The following is a 20,462-nucleotide window of genomic DNA, read 5'->3' as shown; positions in this document are numbered from 1 at the left end:
CACACACAATTTTACCATACTATGCAGGAATCAAACCCATGACCCTTCATACACTGGTAGGTGATTCTGTAGCTGCTATGCCATAGGATTGGTATGATGTCATTGACTCCATGAACAAATTTAACTACTACTGCACAGTACTGCGCAGTAGAAGTTAAGTTTGTTCATAGAGTGGTTTGAGGTTGGCATCAAGAGCAAAGTCTCCATCTTTGCTGATGATACTAAATTGTGTAAGGTAGTAGAATTAGAGCAGGATGTAATTTCTCTCCAGAAGGACTTGAAGAGACTGGAAACTTGGGTAGGTAAATGGCAGATGAGGTTTAATACAGATAAATGTAAGGTTATGCATTTGGGAAGCAAAAATAAACAAGCGACCTACAAATTAAATGGGGATACAATGGGGGAAATCTTTATGGAGAAGGATTTAGGAGTGCTTGTAGACAGCAGGCTTAGCAATCGTGCCAAAAGTCATGCAGTAGATGCTAAGGCAAACAAGAACTTATCTTGCATTAAACAGACAATGAATGGAAGGGAAGTAAACATAATTATGCCCCTTTACAAAGTATTAGTAAGACCACACCTTGAATATGGAGTACAATATGGGGCACCACTTCTTAGAAAATACATTATGGAACTAGAGAGAGTGCAGAGAAGAGCCACCAAATTAATAAAGGGGGATGGACAATCTAACTTATGAGGAGAGGCCAGCTAAAATAGATTTATTTACATTAGAAAAGATCTGTCTAAGAGGGGATATGATAACCATATACAAATTATTCGGGGAAAGTACAAGGCGCTTTCAAAAGAACTATTCATCCCAAGGGTAGTACAAAGGACTCGGGGCATCCCTTAACGTTGGAGGAAAGGACATTTCACCAGCAACAAAGGAAAGGGTTCTTTACAGCAAAGGCAATTAAAATGTGGAATTCTTTACCATGGAGGCTGTGATGGCAGATACAATAGATTTGTTCAAAAAAAGGTTGGACATCTTTTTACAAAGGAAAGGTATACAGGGATATAACAAAAGTAAACATGGGAAGAATGTTGATTCAGGGAGTAATCCGATTGCCAATTCTTGGAGTCAGGAAGGAATTTATTTTTCCACTTATGAGATATCATTGGATAATATGTCACTGGGGTTTTTTGTTTACCTTCCTCTGGATCAATAAGTAAGTATAGATATTGGAGAAAGTATCTGTTGTCTATATTTAGTATAGGTTGAACTTGATGGACGTACGTCTTTTTTCAACCTTATCTACTATGTAAATATGTAATGTAACTGATCTCTTCCCTCGGATGATGTTACAATGGATAAAGCAAGAAAGGTTTTTATTAACCTCCAGCAATGTTGTGTACCTTATGTGAATGAAATGTCATGGGGGCTGCTACAATAGGTGAGACGGGACAGGGGCTAAACAAGAGAATGAATCTGCATCGCCACAGCATCACACGCGGAACAAGAGACAGTCCTGTCGGTGAACATTTCTCTGACTCTGAAGAACACCGAAAGAGAGCCCGTTGCATGAATACAAATTTCAACACCCACCAACAATATTGGTATACAGACCCCTCTACACACACCTTTTGTAAAGCATTGTATACACCATGGGCGCTCTATAAATGAATATTTACACTCATACACACACTTACATCAAACATTCAGGGACCATTTAACACCTAAAGTCATAAATCGCATACTGCACAGAGGAGAGGGATAGGTTTCATCCACAGATAACATTCCAGGAAATCTACTTTGGGGAAATCCCAGCAGGGGTGGACACTACGGTTGCAGGGTACTATGGGGCTATGGCCGTGCGAGGCCTATATTGTATGTGGGTTAGTGAGATACCTAGTGTTACCTGTGTTCAGTAAACTGTTATTAAATACAAGTGTGTGATCTTATTGCATGGGGTCCTGTGAAGGGGTTATCCGGCGAGGTCAGGATCCCGCACAGGTGGAAGCATCATCACCAGACAGATCAGGTACACCACGGACTCCCAGCAACGGAGGTTCAGGCCTCCTGTGAGCTGCAGGTAACGCACCTCACACTCAGTAGCCACCACATTTCCCATAGGGTGGGGGGGAAACAACGCCACACACACACAGAGGAATGGCATTCCAAAGGATGAGTAGCTATCCATACATAACTTGTGAGATACCGCTCACCCCAATTTAAATGTAATTATAAAGCATAATGTACCAGTAGTATAGTTCCTGTTGGTGCAAAGAGGATAACGTTTGACAGACAAAAACTGCCTGTTTCATTGAACCACTTTAAAGTAGAAATCTGCTTTGAAAAAATATTGAAACATAAGGAGACAGAGAATCCTCCTGAAAGATCCTCATTAACTGCACAGCAAAGCTAGGAATGGTTAGCAGGGTTTAAATACCCACTGTATTTAAATTTAATTAGCTGTGAAGGTACATGTAAGCAATCGCTCCCAGCACTGTGGGAGGGCAATTGCCACTAAAAGCCAAATGGCAAAAATAATAAATATTTTATTAATAAACCAAAGTAACAAATATTAAATAGCACATACTCTAAACTATCATAAAAACCTTTAAAACATGTGTGTAACGGGTGACAGCCAGTCCAGGGATAACTGTGGTTAGATCCAAATTACTCTCAATATGAATCCCTGAACCAGGTGAGTGGATCGTGGTAGGTAAGACACAATCAATGAATTGAGGTCAGGATGCTAGTGCATATCACGTCTCTATACCTCAGGGTGGAATATAATGCAGTGTAGGTAGTCCTATGCCATAAGGCAAACCATCATATCAAAGTACTCAGCGGTATGCTCAAAAGTGTATAGCAGGGGAGATACAAACAGCAAATAATGAGCTGCACCCAATATGAACATATATAGTTACTGCAATAAGCAACCAGTGACTACCACCGCATTCAGAACGATCTCACCCGTTACTTCCTCATCCACGACGTCAACGTGATGACGTCATGCCGACGTACGTTTCGCGCATAGGTGGTGGCGCTTTCTCAAGGTACCTTCAAGGATCGCACAGCACAGGAGCATATAAGAGGGCAGCGCTACTCTGTTGAACATCTCCCACCTTGAGAAATCGCCACCCCCTATGCGCGAAACGTACCTACCACGATCCACTCACCTGGTTCAGGGATTCATTTTGAGAGTAATTTGGATCTAACCACAGTTATCCCTGGACTGGCTGTCACCCGTTACACACATGTTTTAATTGTTTTTATGATAGTTTAGAGTATGTGCTATTTAATATTTGTTACTTTGGTTTATTAATAAAATATTTATTATTTTTGCCATTTGGCTTTTAGTGGCAATTGCCCTCCCACAGTGCTGGGAGCGATTGCTTACCTGTACCTTCACAGCTAATTAAATTACTCATACAGTGGGTATTTAAACCCTGCTAACCATTCCTAGCTTTGCTGTGCAGTTAATGAGGATCTTTCAGGAGGATTCTCTGTCTCCTTATGTGTTTTTGAGTAGCTATCCACACTGCCCCGTTTCAATTCATTATGCTGTGAATTCCACTTCACCTTGCTCAGGGGAGATTTAAGCCCAATTCAAACTGAGCAAAAAACACAAATATACTTGGTTGATTACTAAACATTACCTAATCACAGTATTGCACCCACAAAGTAAAGAGAAAACAAAGGGCTATAGATAAGTCCTCCAAGAGAAAATCTATATAATCGCAATAAACAAAAAGGAATAGGAAGGGGTATTTTCAATAATAGTTTGTGAACCCCATTGATAATTATGGAGATTCCTTCGCTTTTCCATGATAACCTTCAATCAAATCCAGCCTTTCTTAAATATCCAATAGGGTTTATATTACCCAATTACATGTTTTTTTTAAACAAAATGATGTATGAATTAGACAAACCATGAGTAATTAAATTGAGTCGGGGTATATGAAAAAGTAAGTGAAACCCTGTTTTATCAGCTAAATTAACAGGGATAATTAGAATCAGTGGCTTAATAATTAGGAAGATCTTCAGGGGTGAGTTTGGGAGGCCCCACCCTACATAAAGATCAGAAATGTGAGTTTGGTCTTCACCATTCAGGTGTCTGGAAACACGTCATGCCACGATCAAATGAAATCTTTGAAGGCCTCAGAAAAGCAGCTATTGATGCTCATCAGTCTTAAAAGGGTCACCCAACCATTTATAAGGATTTGGGGCTCCACCAATTCACTGTCAGACAAATGGAAAACGTTTAAGGCCACAGTCACTGTACCCAAGATCTGTCATGCTACCAAATCTCTCCAAGAACAAACTGGCAAATCATCTAGGAAGTCACAAAGAACCCGAGAGTAACATCCAAGGATCTGCAGGTCACTCTATCAGAAAAAGACTGAAGAAGAATGATGTTCATGGAAGGATAGCCAGGAGAAAATCACTGCTCTCTAAAAAGAACATTTGTGCCATCTGAAGTTTGCTAAAGAGCACTTAGATGATCCACAAGACTTCTGGAACAATGTTCTCTTGATAGACGAGTCAAAGGTAGAACGTTTTGCCTTCAATGAGAAATGCTATGTTCAACGAAAACCAAAACTGTCTTCTAACAGAAGAACCTCATCCTAACCGTCAAGCATGGTGGTGGGAGTGTGATGGTTTGGGACTGCTTTGCTGCTTCAGGACCTGGACAGCTTTAATTATTGACACAACCATTAATTCAGCATTGTATCAGAAGATTCTAGAGGACAATGTCAGGCCATCCATCTGCAAGCTGAAGCAAAAGTGGGTTATGCAGCAAGACAATGATCCTAAACATACAAGCAGATCTACAAAATAATTGCTGCAGAAGAAGAAATTCCACATTTTAGAATGGCCTAGCTAAAATTCGGACCTAAACCTTACTGAAATGTTGTGGCAGGACCTGTAGCGAGTTGACCATGCAAGGACTCCCTCAAATGTCACTGAGTTGAAGCAGTTCTGTAAGAAGGAATGGCAAAAATTCCTCAAAACTGATGTGAGAGACTGACCAGTAGTTACAGGAAATGCTTAGTTGAAGTCATTGCTGCTCAGGGGATGCCACCAGGTACTGAATCTCAAGGTTCACATACTTTTTCACACATGGATATTGAATGTTGAATCATTTGTGGATAAATAAATATTGAAAAAGTATAACTTTGTGTGTCATTTGTTTGATCAGGCTATCTTTATTGAATAGGTGGATAGATCAAGATATTCCCGCTGCGAGGAATAACCAGGGTAACTCACCAGAAAAATTAGTTAAAATCAATTAATTAAACTACATAAAAAAAGAACCAAACAAAATTAGCTCCTCCTCCCACGCCCCCTGTGGCGCTTTTATAAAAAACAAAACAAATCCACCTCTTCATTTTGCTACTTTGGATTGAGTGGACGCCATTGGAGATTGTGGAGGTGATTCTGGAGCAGCAGAATTGATCTACACAGATCAGCTGTAACCATAAATGACGGTGCACAACCGTGAGTAATGCTACTCCACATCGACTGCAGTCTAGATAAAGGGGCTAAGAACTGAGGCAGACAACCGGTGAGAATTATCTCAAACCTATACAGGTATCCATTATTTGCCTTGTTCCTTGTTTTGCACTCTCCATCCCTAGCTGCATTATCACAGACCACCTTCCTTTAAACTCCTTCACATAGACTCCGGTCTAATTGTTGTATTCTACAATCTGTACTCTTAGAGCTTCTATTCGTTTTTTGTTTTTGCTATTTCTATCTATTATTAGGACTTGGATTAAGATCTAATAACATTTTAGGTTTGAAATATGTGAAAATCCTATGTGGTTCACAAACATTTTCTCGCCACTGTAAGTGAGACACTGTCTGCATGATAATCCATTCAATAATAAATGACAGCTGTCTCAGATTCCTCATACACGGTCAGAGAGGTAGAAACATACAGGGATATGATGTGGCTACCCAGCACCACAATCTGGGTACAGGTCAATAGCGCATAATACCCACATTAAATAGGAGAGTCGCCATATGTATATACCTACTGTGCTTAGATAACCAATTTATTATACATGACTGGGTGTCTAAGAATGTAAACACAGGTTAGGGGGTGGGGGTGCTGGAACCATTCATGGATATTGTGTGGCTATAGTACTCCACCGATAAATGTGGATCAATACAGGCTATTGGTCACAATATATAAAGCAAATGCCAGGTAAAAGTCCCAAGAAACACAAGCTTCTAGTGTGTACAGGTATACAAGTCTCTGCAACAGACAGTAGCCCAGATACTATATAAATGTAAGCAATGGATGTCTGACCAGTCTTAAACCAACCCGGCGCCCCCCCCCCCACCCCCTGAGAGTACAGGACTCATCCCGCAATCTAATCCCTACAGTGCAGAACGTCGAACTATAAGCCAATCAGTCTACTGCCATCCAATCACTTACAAGATTTTTTTCATAAAAATGTGCAGTAGTTGGCTGCATCATATCCTGGACTTTCCCTGGAGAAAAAGCTGGATTTTTTTGTCTTTTTATATCCTTTGGAATTCAGTTGAATACTATCCCTGTCCAATTTCTTCTTGCGATATCTCTGGCCAACTGCCATTTATTTTGTTTCCCCCTTGTGTCACAGGCTTTTGTTTGGTTTTGAACCCATTCATTTTTTGTTTGTCTCTTCTTGACTAAGTTTCATGCGGGAGTGAAACATACGTCGGGACATTTTTTTTACCACCCTTTGCAACACCTAGCCAATGGGTCAACATTGAGATTGTGAGTAGGGGATAATTGTAGCTTCGCACTGTAGGGACTAGTTATTGAGATTGTGAGTAGGGGATAATTGTAGCTTCGCACTGTAGGGACTAGTTAGCGGGAGTCCGCTTATTAACCAGTGGCAATGTGTGTCTCAACTGTTGACCTTTTATTGACTTTCACTGGATGAGTCCTGTATTTGGGTAGTTAAGACAGGTCAGTCATCCGTGCCTTACATTTATATAGGATCAGGGCTACTTCTGATAACACAGAGTATGACAGAACTCAGGAAGGGATCATCATTGGGAAAAGATCAGGCACGCAAAGTACAGTACAGTTCTGAGGTCATACACAATCTGGCAGTAAGGTACTTGAGGGGTTAGGCAAAGCAAAGTCCAAAGGATATTCGAGGTGTAAACACAAGGGGACACAGGCAGGATACTTAGCTTGACAGGTAACAGGAGTAGATGTGAACTGTTCAGGAACAGAGGTGCAACACGGGGAGCATATGACTTCCTGACTTAAGTAGGGCTTAGCCAGGGAGTTGGAGGGTCCTATATTGCAATGCCTCTAGGAGTTTAGTTCTCTTTGGGTTTACGCCGGTGGACAACTGCAGTATTGCAGCCAGATCAAACTCCCATGTAGGTAGGATTTCTTGTCGTTAAAGATCTTAGCTATTCGTTGGTACACAGGTCTGACATTACTGATCTATCATTGCCTCAGTTACTCTACAGACAGACACACTGTCCATCACAGCGGCTCTGCTATACTTGTACATACATACATATAAGCTTGTGATTCTTGGGACTTTACCTGACATCTAATTTATATATGGTGACCAATAGCCGGAATGGAGCATGCGTGACAGTTTAACCAGGGTATGGGATTAGAAGGGCAAGACCGGCAGAGAAAAAGAGAGGCATGTAAATCAAGTATTGCGTACTATAGCCACACGGTATCCCTTAATGGTTATGGCACCCCTCCACCCCATCCCTTGTATGAACATTCTTAGATACCCAGTCATTTATAATAGATTGGTTATCTAAGCACAGTATATACGGAGTGTCACCTATTTACTGTTATTATACGCTATTGACCTATACCCGGATATTGGGTAGCTACATCATATCCCTGTCTCTAGCACTTCCTGACACTGTATGAGGAATCTGAGACTGGCTTATAAAGCATACTATATGCAGACAGTGTGTCACTTATTTATATTCTCTCATTATTGAGAATACCCCTACCTACTCCTTTTAGATTATTACAATATATGTTTTAATTAAGGTTTTCATTAAACTTTATATTTTATTAATTGTGGTGTTCTCTTTGAGGACTTATCCGTACCCTTCGTTTTCTCTTTACCAATTTAAAGTGAGGCTTAAATGTTCCTGAGAGCAGGATATGGCTTCACAGTGTACTGAGTAGAGGCCTATGTGTTACTTTGGCTCCTATTCAATTTTCTGAGCAGTAGCCTCCCGGAGAACAATTCAGCTATATTCAAATCAATGGGTTTAAGATCTTCTCCAGCACAGGGAAGACGCTGCATAGCATACTGAACAACTAGGGTTGTTCATTAAACTCTGATAGGCACTATCGGGCACTAGACCACCAAAACTTATATTAAAGTCAATGGAAGTTTCTGTGCAATAGTGCCCCGATCAGCACTAGCACAATTCATTGAATTAGAGTGCAATTGAACATTCATCATTAAATGTATAGTCCAATGTAAAGCAATGGCCGTTAAGTGTTCAGGAAATTGCATCTCGACAATTCATGCTTTTTTAATAAGACAAATATAGGTGTTTTAAAAAAATATTTTTTTAATGCTCAACTACTCCCACTGCAAACTGCATTAAGGAGTATTTCAGACTACAGAGACTACTGAGCTAATTTCTTGTGGGTGGTGGTACCGTATGTTGAGTAGGACGTGCCCTGTACTCTCACCGGCAACGTGATGTTACTTATGCTTTGCATGCCTCCTGTTTGGAACCCTATTTTCAAACATTGGGCATGATTATGAAGAATAAAAGAACAAACATACAGAACAAATATTTAGTATTCAAGGAAACCAAAAAACATGGGTGGGTGACTACTGTATGTTTATGTTACAAACCAGTTCCCATGGCAAGTTGTTACAAAATGTTTATTGGTGGAACTGGACCTGTCCTGTACTATATGAAAAAATAACCATGGACTACAATTTGCTTGTAAATTATTTTGTGACATCCCTATTTGAATACTAATGTTATGCAGTTACACAAATTCGAGCAAGCACACTAACATCACAGACTGACATCAATTTCACAACAAATATCACTATATTATATTTAATTGAACACATTACGACATTAATTATATTGTGTGATTGCAGAATCTGACATTACTATGCACTCATTGGAAAAGGAAGAGTCGTAAACACCACATTTGTTACAGTAACAGAACGGTTTAAAGATGGAAAATTGAAAACAGAGATGGACCCAACAATACCTTTCTGACTCACACTAAGAAGTCACTCATTTGACCTCCATATCTTAATAGCACAAGGTTATAATATCATACATGATAGTGACATGGGTAAGGATGGCGTTTGGGTAATGACATGTGGAAAGCATTGAACCATATATTCTGTGCCATGACTAATAAACCCATTGTTCACCTTTTTCCAGTATCCTTCAGGATGCAGAAAACATTTCTTTAAATATACAGTAGAGTGTAAAAAAAAAAAAAAAATCAGTGAGTCAAATATGTACAGTATATTGATTTTTAAGAATCATTGAACTTAAACAATGTACAGCACTTGCAACGGAAAAAAACAAGAAAGTGAGAGTTATGGCATGGACAAACCCTTTAATTAATTAATAAATATATATATACATATATTTATATATATATATATACACACAAATATATTTTTTAATTATTTATTTATTAAACATGCTTGGTTTATTACTTGCTAAATTGTGTATTTGAAAATGTAATGTTATAAAATCCATCAATTAATTTAACGTAGTAATTTTTTTCATAGCTTCCATTTTTATATAAATGTTTCGCCATATACTGTTATGAGTGTTCACATGAAGTTAGTACTGTGCATAATCCCCATCATCCTCAACAGAAAGCATTGAAAGATTCGTCATGGATGTAACACACAACGTGATAAACAGAAAGGAAATTTCCTTACCTCCAAAAATGAAAAGCATACAATGGACTACATGGACTGCAGGGGCTTGTTGGGGTTGGACTCAAGCTTCTTGGGGTGAGACTGCAAATTCAAAATGGCACTTGCAGTGAGCACAGTATTTGCAAGCAAATGAAGTGAATTAGTAAACTTGCACTGGAATAATCAAACTTAGAAGAGGGCTCTGGTTTTCAGATGAATCAGAGAATTGTCAAAAAATTTCATTGGACATTTATTGTGACCTGTATGCAATGCAGATGAATGCATTCAAAACTTAAGATAAACAACTATTTAACAAGAATATAACAGAAGGCGGTCATAGCAAATCCTATGGGATTAAAGAAACAATTCTGCCTGCTTGTTTTTTTGAATTTATCTTCACATTTTTATATATATATTGCCCACCCTTCTTTGCCTATATATTATTAAAAAAAAAGTGTGAACCAGGGGGTCCTCCGAAGCTGAACCATGCTACTGTTAGGCTGGGGAAACCCCGGTTCCCTTGATACTTATCAGTTTAGTTGCCTGTGTTTTCCTCCCTTCTAGGGAAATTTAAATGGTCACCAAATTTTATGGGGGGATGACATTGCCGTTTCCTATTGGATAACTGTTTAAATGTCCAGGAAGCAATACCACAAACTAAACTGGTATGTTTCTCGGGAACCAGGCGATCTCTGTAGTTGAAAATAGCGAGGTTCAGCTTCAGCAGGATCCCCAGTTCGGATTCCTTAAAGCAAACAATACTGAAAGGAATAAAGATTGGTACTTTAAGATTCCACCTCAAAACTCATGACACGAGGAGTCCAGAAAACAAAAGCTTAACATTTATTGAAATAATAAAATTCTTTATTTTTCATTGAAATCAGAAAATAATCTCCACCCAAAATTATTCTTGCAAACAAATGTTCCTCAAATTAGATGAAGGTTTTATGTTCTAAATCATATTTATTTTTTTTATTTTAAATGTTTTAACTATAATATAATAAAGCAAGGAAACTTAGCAAGTGGCCTCCTCAATATTTTAAAATCATATTTAACAAATAAAAGCTTTAACATTAACTCGAGTGGCAACTCTTTAAAAGTTTTGAAATCCATCAACATTGGAGAGCAGGTCATTGGGAAATTAACACATGGTTTAATTACCATGTACAGTATCATATAAATACATAACATGGTTTGGAAATATAACTGTGGAAATCTTGTAGAAATTAACATCTTTGAATAATATGATAGATTACAATGTGATGCTTTGCATTCTCGAATTGGTGCTATGAAATGGTGATTATTTTAATTAAAAAGTAAGGTATCCTTGCTTGGCTACTGCACCATCCCACAGCTATTCCTGGAAACTTTTTGATTGTTTAGTGCTCATATTCTCACCTTTTATTGTTGCTTCTAACTATTAGAGGCAGCATAAAGAGACCTTCTCAGGGGGCTACTGACATTTAAAGATACAAACATTCAAGAGCACACAGGTCCTTTATTCAGAAATAAATTACTCATCAAAGAACAAAAACTGTGTGGTACTCAAAATTTGCATGTATAGCAAATATATCAGTTAACCTTATAAGAACATAAACTAATTTGTGAAAACTCTTTGCTGCTGTTAAAAAAGTACTCCTCTGCATGATTTTGTACATACACACACACATCCCGAAAATTAGTTGTCGCTCAATGCATCACTCCTTTTTTTTAATAAGACACCATTTGGTTGCATATATGAACAAAGCAAATGTTCAATCTTTATTTCAATCTTTACTAAAATATGCAATTAGACATTTAAAATGATACCTTGCTGATTTAACTTTGTATATCACAAACATGCCAGCGGGATGCCCACACAGGAAGTTATCTTTGAGGAGAAGTAGGAAATAATAACCACAAATAACAAAATGTTTTTGAAACAATCCTTGTGTATGAAGGTCTGTTCACGTGCCTGTGTATTACTGCTGTGTCTTACATGCCATACTGGGACTTATCTCCTAAATTATATGTTGTGAGTTTCACGCTTTTACAAATGGTCTCAACAGATATGTATTTTTTTTGTGTGTGCCAGTAATCAGTATAAACATTAAATTGAGGGGTTGTGTTCAAACAATCCACCTAGTCTATATAGTAACAAAAAGAGTAATGAAAACAATAATTTCTTTCCAGCCTGAAGATATATTTGTGTAGTTTCAATAGGTAATGGAATAATCAACACTAATAACATACAGTACACTGATTTATGTATATACACACACAAAACAACTACAGTATGGATATGTATACACAAATATATATTATACACATGTATGTGTATATATGTGTGTGTGTATATATATATATATATATATATATATATATATATATATATATATATATATACACACACATACATATATATATATACACATACATATATATATATACACACACATATATATATATATACACGTGTGTGTGTGTATATATATATATATATATATATATATATATATATATATATATATATATATATATATATATATATACATATACATACACACACGCACACACAGACACTTTTGTCAAGGATAAACAAATGCACAGAAATAAAGTACCCACACAAAAAAAACACTGTCAAACACATAATTAACATTAAGCTGTGGAAAATCATCCAGTCAACATAGCATTTTTTTCCCCTTTCAAATGTTGAACAGTCTATTAAAAATTGATCATGGCTAATACCGTTTCATCAACAGCATTTCAATGATGCTTATAATCTATTGCAGCGCTGTTCATTATTCAGGAGACACAGGCCTTATCTGAAAGACAGCGCTGGGACAAACAGCAAGGGGGAGGGTGAAGGAGGTGGAGAGAGACAAACACACACACTATGGCCTACAAACCTATTCTATGACAATTAAACGGCAAGATATTGAGATATTTCATCTCCGTCTTTAAGAAAACTGAAATCTCCAGGCTGTGTTTTTAGCAATGTTAGGTGTTAGGCATCCCCAGCATGTAAAACCAACAGCAATTCACATAAAGCATGCTCCTTCACCTCAAGCTGCAGGGCTCCCAGGCTGTCAGTATAAACACAGCCTAAACAGCTATTGGTTGCACAAAAGCTAATGTCATGCAGAAACCATCAAAATATTAAAGAGAGACAATACTTACTCCAAGGTCAGCCCTGGAATTCGCAGCCTTTCCCGCTGGGCTTTCATGACTGTTATATTTTACCACAATCTATTGAGACCATGACACACATCCACTGGCAGCATCCTGTGCTGACAGAGAGCCAAAATGAACCACTATAAAGGAATGGACTAACAATCTCTGGGGGGAGGGGTGATTCTGCAAGTTTGGGTCCTTCCACCTCTAGCTGTAATAAAGAGATGTCAGCTGCTATATTCAGGTTGAATGCAGCACTGATTTTGCAAAGCAAGATGCACACTAACAGAATTGCAAATGAGGTTCTGAGCAATGCCTATTAAGCGGTTCCTGTGTCTTGCACAAATCAGGATGTTCACTGGCAGATTTGCTTTTCAGCTCTGTGAAATGAAGTCCCCTCCAAAGGCTAACAACAAAACAAAAAACCCGCAATGCACATTTAAAGCGTTTCACCTAAGAAAAAAAACACGTAATCATTAACCCTCCGCTATGCCTTCACTGTGCAGTCCAGAATAAGGCACACGGCCATTAATAAGAACCCCACAAATTATCTAACAATCAATGTTGTTAAAGTTTGGTGCACCCAACAATGTAATATTACATATAAAGTAATGTACATGTAGAAGTAGCTATTATTGTGCAGCATGGCTCAATAGGTTTCTGCATTATAAGACAACTCTACCTGCAATGCATGATGGGGTATGTCCTTGGATGAATTTTTTTAACCCATTATTTAAGATTGGTTTTCAGACTAGTGTTCATTGGACCCCTGCTGTTTTGCAGGAAGCTCCCAGAGAGAAATGTTGTAATGAGGGGCGTATCCCTTTGAAAAACAAACATTTTATTTTTGACATTTTTTTAATGTAATGATTCAAAATGGCTAGTATATTTTAGACTGTAATCCATGTTATACATTATGTACAATGTAGTAAACTGCTAGTTTGTTTTAAAAAAATGTAAGAAATACAATAGCTATAGCACGGTTAGAAACAAGATAAGTGGGCCAGAGGTCTGCAAAACCAAAAAAACATTTACAAAGTCGGTGTACTTTTTTTTAATTTTAATTTTTGAAGAATTCCGGAATTCTAAATGATTGAAAACCTCTAATTTAATACATTCAGTCATTTGCAATCCTGATACATTCTTCAGTGCTGGAATGGCATTGAAGAGGAGTTTGGGTGCAGTATTAATTAGTTTTATATACAGTAGAGCTGAAAGTGCACAGAGCACTGTATTTACAAACAAGATTAATTTCTGCCCAAATAGCTCACAGTTTAATCTGTGCAAGGGCTTTATTTATTTTGAAAATATTGCCACCATTTTAACAATGGCCAGTTTACAGGTGCACTGAAATCCATGTATTGTTTTATATAGAAATATCAGAGATTAACACTTAATCCCATGAGTTTGTAGAGTCCTATTCCAAAATGTAAGATTTGTTTTTCATAAGGAATATGATTTATGAATTTATCTCTTTCACCCAGATAGTAAAAAAATAAATAAAGTGTTCTCCCAAAATAATAAATGTAAAACAAAGCTTCATAATGTTGCATGCACAGGAGAGTCACGTATGCGTAGAGGAGCCCAGAAACCCCGGCGGCCATCTCGGGCAAGACGCGCATGCGCAGTACATCTTTGTAGCGGCGGCCATCTTCTATATTTGCTCCGCAGGGGACTACAAGCCCCATAATGCTTACGGGCAGTGAATCAGGTGGTCAGTGTTAGCCAATAGGGCTGTTAGATACTCATGAGGGGAGATTGTTACATTTGGCACACTCTCAGCGCGAGGGGGAGTTGGAGCCAGGACAAAGGGGAAGGTAGGGTCTGTGTGTCTGTGGCACTCAGACTAGGCCAGATTCCCCCCTCAGGTCCTAGATAGGCCCCCTCCACTTAGCTTTTGGTTGCTTTTAAGGAAGGCCCCTTAGGTAGGTATGCCTCCCCATTACTGTTTAGTGTCGGGGACATAGTAAAGACGTCGCACGGCGATTGTGGCCTGTGGTCTGGAACCAGACCATCTCTGTTGCAAGAGACTCTGTATGGTGATATTATCCACGCCAGAATTCACCCCACGGGGAGGCGGACGCCATCATGGACGATGTCGCTGGATCGGCAGATCCCTTTTGCTAAGTCAGCCGCACCGAGTACTGGAGTACTCGGCCAGGTACCTCAACTAAGTGCACCAACACTCCACGGGATAGCGCTATCTCCTACACTTTTGGGTGAGCCCTGACATTGGGGTTAAAGGACATCAGGGTATTGGTGCCAAGCACCCTATGTGGTTTGGGGGACACTCACTGGTGGTATCAGGTTGGGGCGTTGTTATATTGTGTGGTACAGGGTACTGTGCTCTATGTTCAGTAAAGGTGGGCGTTATATACCTGACTGCGTTTATTATTGTTCCTGTAAGGGGCCTATCCCACCACGTTGGGATCCCTTACAGGTGGAGGCCCTGCCCCGAGACGAACCAGAATCACCTCAGGCTACCAGTGGTGGAGACTCAGGCCTCCTGGTTGCCAACAGGTAATAGCAGCATTGGCAGTTCCTTCCCTGGTATGGGGGAACAAGGGCTACATATAATTTCTATTTAAAAAATTTGTTTCCAATTCTTCAACTTATTCTTGATACAATTAATTTTTGAGAACAATCTCTAAGTTTTTAGAAACTGTCCCTGTGGTATGTTACGAATTCAAGTGGAATCATGGTGGCTGGACGCCAAAAGATAGTTGGTCGCATCAACTGGTTTGTGATACGTCCCAGTGTGGCTCTCATTATCCTCCACAAATATAACTAGATCAAAGAAGTCTATAGATTATCACTTTTGGATGTACAGTAAATTGTAAATTCATTGAATTATTGTTACTATATTGTATAAAGCTATCCGGTTCATGTATTGTGTCACGGTAACTTGTGACAAGATATAATAAACACCAAATATCTGGGTTGAACTGAACGAGGCTTAGATATGATAAAATATAATTTATTCCTTGAAGAAGGTGAACACAACAGATTATACAAATAACAGACAAAATATAGCACTTACTTAAAGGTTAGGAAAAGAAAGAAATCAGGATACAGGATGGGCCATTTCTTCCATAATTCAGGTTCAGATGTGGACATCACGACAATGCATGAAGAACATGAAGACAATTGAGTAAGGGGTGACTGACTTATATACCATTTCAACCCTTTACTCAACCCTTAGGCGCCGAGTTGGCTAGAAAAATCTCTTTGAAGTAGATTTTGGCTTACCCTGTAAGTGTGAAGTACCACACTTAAAAACACTCGGCTCCTTTGTTCCTTCCCCAAGTATAAACAATCAGGGCAGTTAACTTTTGATCACAGGGCGATGCTAAGTCTTTCAGGATGCCCTTCCTGCCCTATTAGCATAGCAGATAGGGTCTGCATTTTCAGAGCAGATCCAAAATCCCATATACGCTTTAATATTTTCACATATTAATAAGTTCCGTTCTGATGGGTCTAGTGGGTCGAAATCTGCCAGTTTTTAAAGGCTACAGTGACCCTACATATTGGCCAAATTTTAACTCTCTGTGACCTCCAGAACAGGAGATACAGAAATGCCCTTTAACACATATTTAAAATATAGGATTCTTCCCTTAAAAAAAATGAATCTCTGTTTTTCACTCTTTCCCCATTTAAATCAACGCGGTCCGCCACCATAGCGTTGAATGGCGGGCTCCGCTGTTACTAACAATGGGATTTCCCGCCATAGGCTTTCAATGGGGAAACCGCCGCCATTGAAGCCTATGGGAAAAACCACAAAACTTTACATTTGTCCACACTCCGTCTGGTTGGTCGGAGGGGGCTTGGAAGGGTCATGAATTAAAGCCGGAACCTTGGCTACATGCCACCCAGATCCCATCCCTCTGGTCCTTCCAGAACCGGAGATATGGACTTACCTTTTTCAGCATTTTACACTTAGTCGTTTTTACGCCACGCGGCTTTTCCCCATTGGAATCAATGGCCGGCGCCGCCATAAACTATGCATGGCGCACGCCGCCATTAGATTCAATGGGACCTCCGCTCCGCCATTGAAGTCAATGGCGCGACACTCCTTCTCCGCTCAACCCCTTACGGGGTCTCTCATTCCTGGACCCGATGTGGGTCGTGTGTGGGGGTTCCTAGGAGCTAGGGACAAAAATAACTTTATTCCCAGGGGCCCTAGAATTTAAGATTCCCACGCCAATTGTCTTTGAACTTGACAAAAGTGATTAAACTCTTTTCAAAGACATTGTATCCGCTTTTGCGGTCTGCGGTTTGCATGGCTGCCAACCTGTTCCTCGAGGCCGGCGTTGAGGAATCTACATTGAAGTCAATGAGCCCATTGACTTACAATGGGAAACCGCCGCTCATCCTCTCGGACGCCACCTGCTGGTCGTCGCTGGAAAACAGGTCCAAAACCGCTACTTCTCCCATTAGAACGCATGGAGGCTCAATGGCGACCTATGGACGGCTGCAAAATGGAGCCTGAAAAGGCGGGAAAGGGGAACAAAGGGCTATAATCACTAAATTAACATTAACCCCTTCCCTCCCGCATCGACCCTAGTGAATGTGTGAGTGCAAACACCAGGATGAGAAATTACATTTACACAGGGGAATAAACATTTGGATACTGAAGCAAGGTAAAAAACACATTACTGGACCTCAGTCCAGTTAACCCCTTGCGTCCCAAGTGAGAGTAGGGGGTGGCCAAATGGGGTGTAACCCCTTTAATCCCGGGCCAAACCCCCTCTATCATGACATATTGTACCACTCAAAATGAACAACGTGTACCTAGGGATTAAAATAGCGAGCTCATACAACTCGCTATACCAAATTAACTACCCCCCCCCTCTTCCGCCAGATCTTAAGAGATGTAGAGACCTGGCAACCCCACCAGATCTCCTGGTTCGGAAGAATAGTATCCACCAAAATGAATATCCTACCCCGCTTGCTCTACTTTTTTCAGACCCTCCCCGTCCCCGTCCCACTAGCAGAATTGAGGAATATCCAGGCCCATATCCTAAGGTTCATCTGGCAACAACGGAGAGCCAGGGTCCCACGGTCAGTACTTCTGGCCTCAAGGACGAGAGGAGGTCTGGGAGCTCCGGACGTACTCCGATACTACCAATCAGCCCAGCTGAGGCAGGCGGTAGTATGGAACAGCCCCCCCGCCTCCAACTGCTGGCTGGAGATAGAGACACACCATGCGTCTCCGAACCCCCTCCCAGCCCTACTATGGTCCCCAACCCACAAAAACAAGAAGTCACCGAGACTTGGCCTCGGGGCAATGAGATGCACGTGGTCGACATGGTTAAAAACCAAAGGGAAATATGGCCTAGCTTCAACCCCCTCTCAATTGACCCCCTTATTCGGGAACCCGGACTTCCCACCCGGTTGCGCCCGACCCCAATTCAGCCAATTTCAAGGCTTAAACATCAGAGTGGTTGCGGACTTGCTGGAAAAAGACGAGGTCATGCCCCTCCCGGAACTGAGAGTTAAACTTTCGTCCCCTGATTTGCCCATATTTCAATACCTACAGATTTGACACTTTTTAAGAACCCAGTCCCTTAGCCTAAGGTTCCCGCCGCGCTCCAGATTCGAGACCCTCTGCGTCAAAGGCGAATACCAAAAGGGCCTCATATCGGAGATATATAAAACGCTCGAGGCATCCCAGCCCCCCCCTAACCACCTGTATATGCAGAAATGGAACGAAGACCTAAATACCAACTTGGACCTTGAGGACTGGGAGGATATCTGGGAGGCAGCCACCAAAGCATCAATTTGCTCCGTCACAAAAGAAAATATCTACAAAATATTATTTCATTGGTACCTGACCCCGAGTAGACTGAGCCAAATCTACCGAGGCACTTCAGACGAATGCTGGAGAGGTTGTGGTCAAAGGGGGGACATGTCCCATATTTGGTGGACATGCCCGGAGATCCAAAGATACTGGTCCCGGATCCAGGGCCTCCTGACCGAGACCCTGGATATAGAGATACCCCTGGACCCGCTGACCTACGTGCTGGGAAAACCAATTGACAACCTCCCTGCCCCTGCTGCCAGGCTCGTAGCGGCAATATTGACGGCTGCGAGATGCTGCGTAGCGGCGGCATGGAAGAAAATCAAAGCCCCCTCTAGAAGGACAGTGATCACTAGGGTAGACGGAATTATGAGTATGGAAAAACTGACGGCAATGCTGAAACAAAAAATGCCACAGTTTTACTCGGTCTGGGAACCTTGGCCAGGATTGCCAACCCCCACATAAACCTTACCGCATTACCCCCCCTCCCCCCCTGACCGTCGAACCTCAAAATTCCTCCCCCCCCCATACCCTCCCTCTCTCCCCCCTCCCTCCCCTCTCTTTGCCCAAAGTCGTTCCCAACTATCCACCCTTCCTTCGTCGCCCCCTCTCTTTTTCATCACTGAAAAAAGGAAAAGGGATTATTGTGTGTCACCTACCTCTTCTACGCTATGTACATGTACTGCGCCGTATATTCAAGATGGCCCGTTGGCCAATGTCTGTAACATGTACCAATGCGCTGTATGACACCAATAAAGGAAAAATATTTAAAAAAAAAAAAAAAAATGAACAACGTGTCGTCTATATAACACCAGGATCACACCTAATGGGTTGTTGACCAAATGTGGTCCTGCTCCCACATACCAATAAATATGTTTGCGTAACTCTGTGCGAACCTGGCACCCATCGTCGTACCACAGGTCTGGAGGTAATATTTATCCTCAAAACAAAAATAGTTGTGCTCTAGAATGAACCTAATTGTATACACCAATACCTTAACTAGTTCATCAGGTATATTTGGATCTTGGTCCAGCACTTTTTTAATGGCCTGCATCCCAAATGATGCTCATTAATGGTATAAAACACTATTACATCACATGTTCCCCACACATACTGAACAGTTTATGTTCCTAATAGTATCCAAAACATGGGTAGTGTCTCTTAAATAAGAAAGCATATTAAAAACATATTTCTGAAGTAATCAATATACTGGATTGTGATCTAATCATTGATAAGCAATCATTCAAAAGCCTCTCTGCCGCTGCAATGTAATAGAAATGATGCATTTTAACGTTCCCTCCCCCCTTTTCTGCCATCGTGATTACAATTTCTGAATTTGTCTCAAGAATTTTAAAATATTCTCTCTCCTCTTTCGTGAGACTATTGGCCTTTACTTTAGTTTGGTTAGCTGTTGTTTTTTCGAGGTCTTCAATAACCATTTTGGTAAAGGTGTCACTGAAGCAACCCTTACAAAAGCTTGGATAGAATGTGGACGGAACTTTAAATGGTGCATATGCAACTTCCTTAGTCAAAATATCCATCATTCATCACGGATCTACTGTACTGACCGCATCTTTAAGAAAAAACTTTTTTAGTGTAAGTTTTCGGACAAATTTATGAACATTTACATGCATATAAAAATTGTTGG

At 40.3% G+C, this 20,462-nt stretch overlaps 1 protein-coding gene across 7 annotated transcripts in view; it reads right to left on the bottom strand.

The window, feature by feature from the left end:
• Nucleotides 1-20,462, bottom strand: part of MAST4 (microtubule associated serine/threonine kinase family member 4) — a 607,818-nt gene that overhangs the window by 238,055 nt on the left and 349,301 nt on the right. For 3 of the 7 annotated variants that reach the window (XM_075590393.1, XM_075590412.1, XM_075590430.1), the window contains one exon: nt 9,883-9,963. The exons of 3 other annotated variants lie outside the window; for them this stretch is intronic. In XM_075590393.1, the coding sequence (XP_075446508.1) occupies nt 9,883-9,963 (81 nt within the window). Of the gene's footprint in view, nt 1-9,882; nt 9,964-13,020; nt 13,654-20,462 lie in introns of those variants that run through there. One more of the 7 variants, XM_075590437.1, reaches the window with a different exon arrangement.

The sequence above is a fragment of the Ascaphus truei genome, chromosome 1 (genome assembly GCF_040206685.1).
Source record: "Ascaphus truei isolate aAscTru1 chromosome 1, aAscTru1.hap1, whole genome shotgun sequence".
Taxonomy (NCBI): Eukaryota; Metazoa; Chordata; class Amphibia; order Anura; family Ascaphidae; genus Ascaphus; species Ascaphus truei.
The sequence above is the reverse complement of the archived record's forward strand: the minus strand, read 5'-3'. Positions and strand labels throughout refer to the sequence as shown.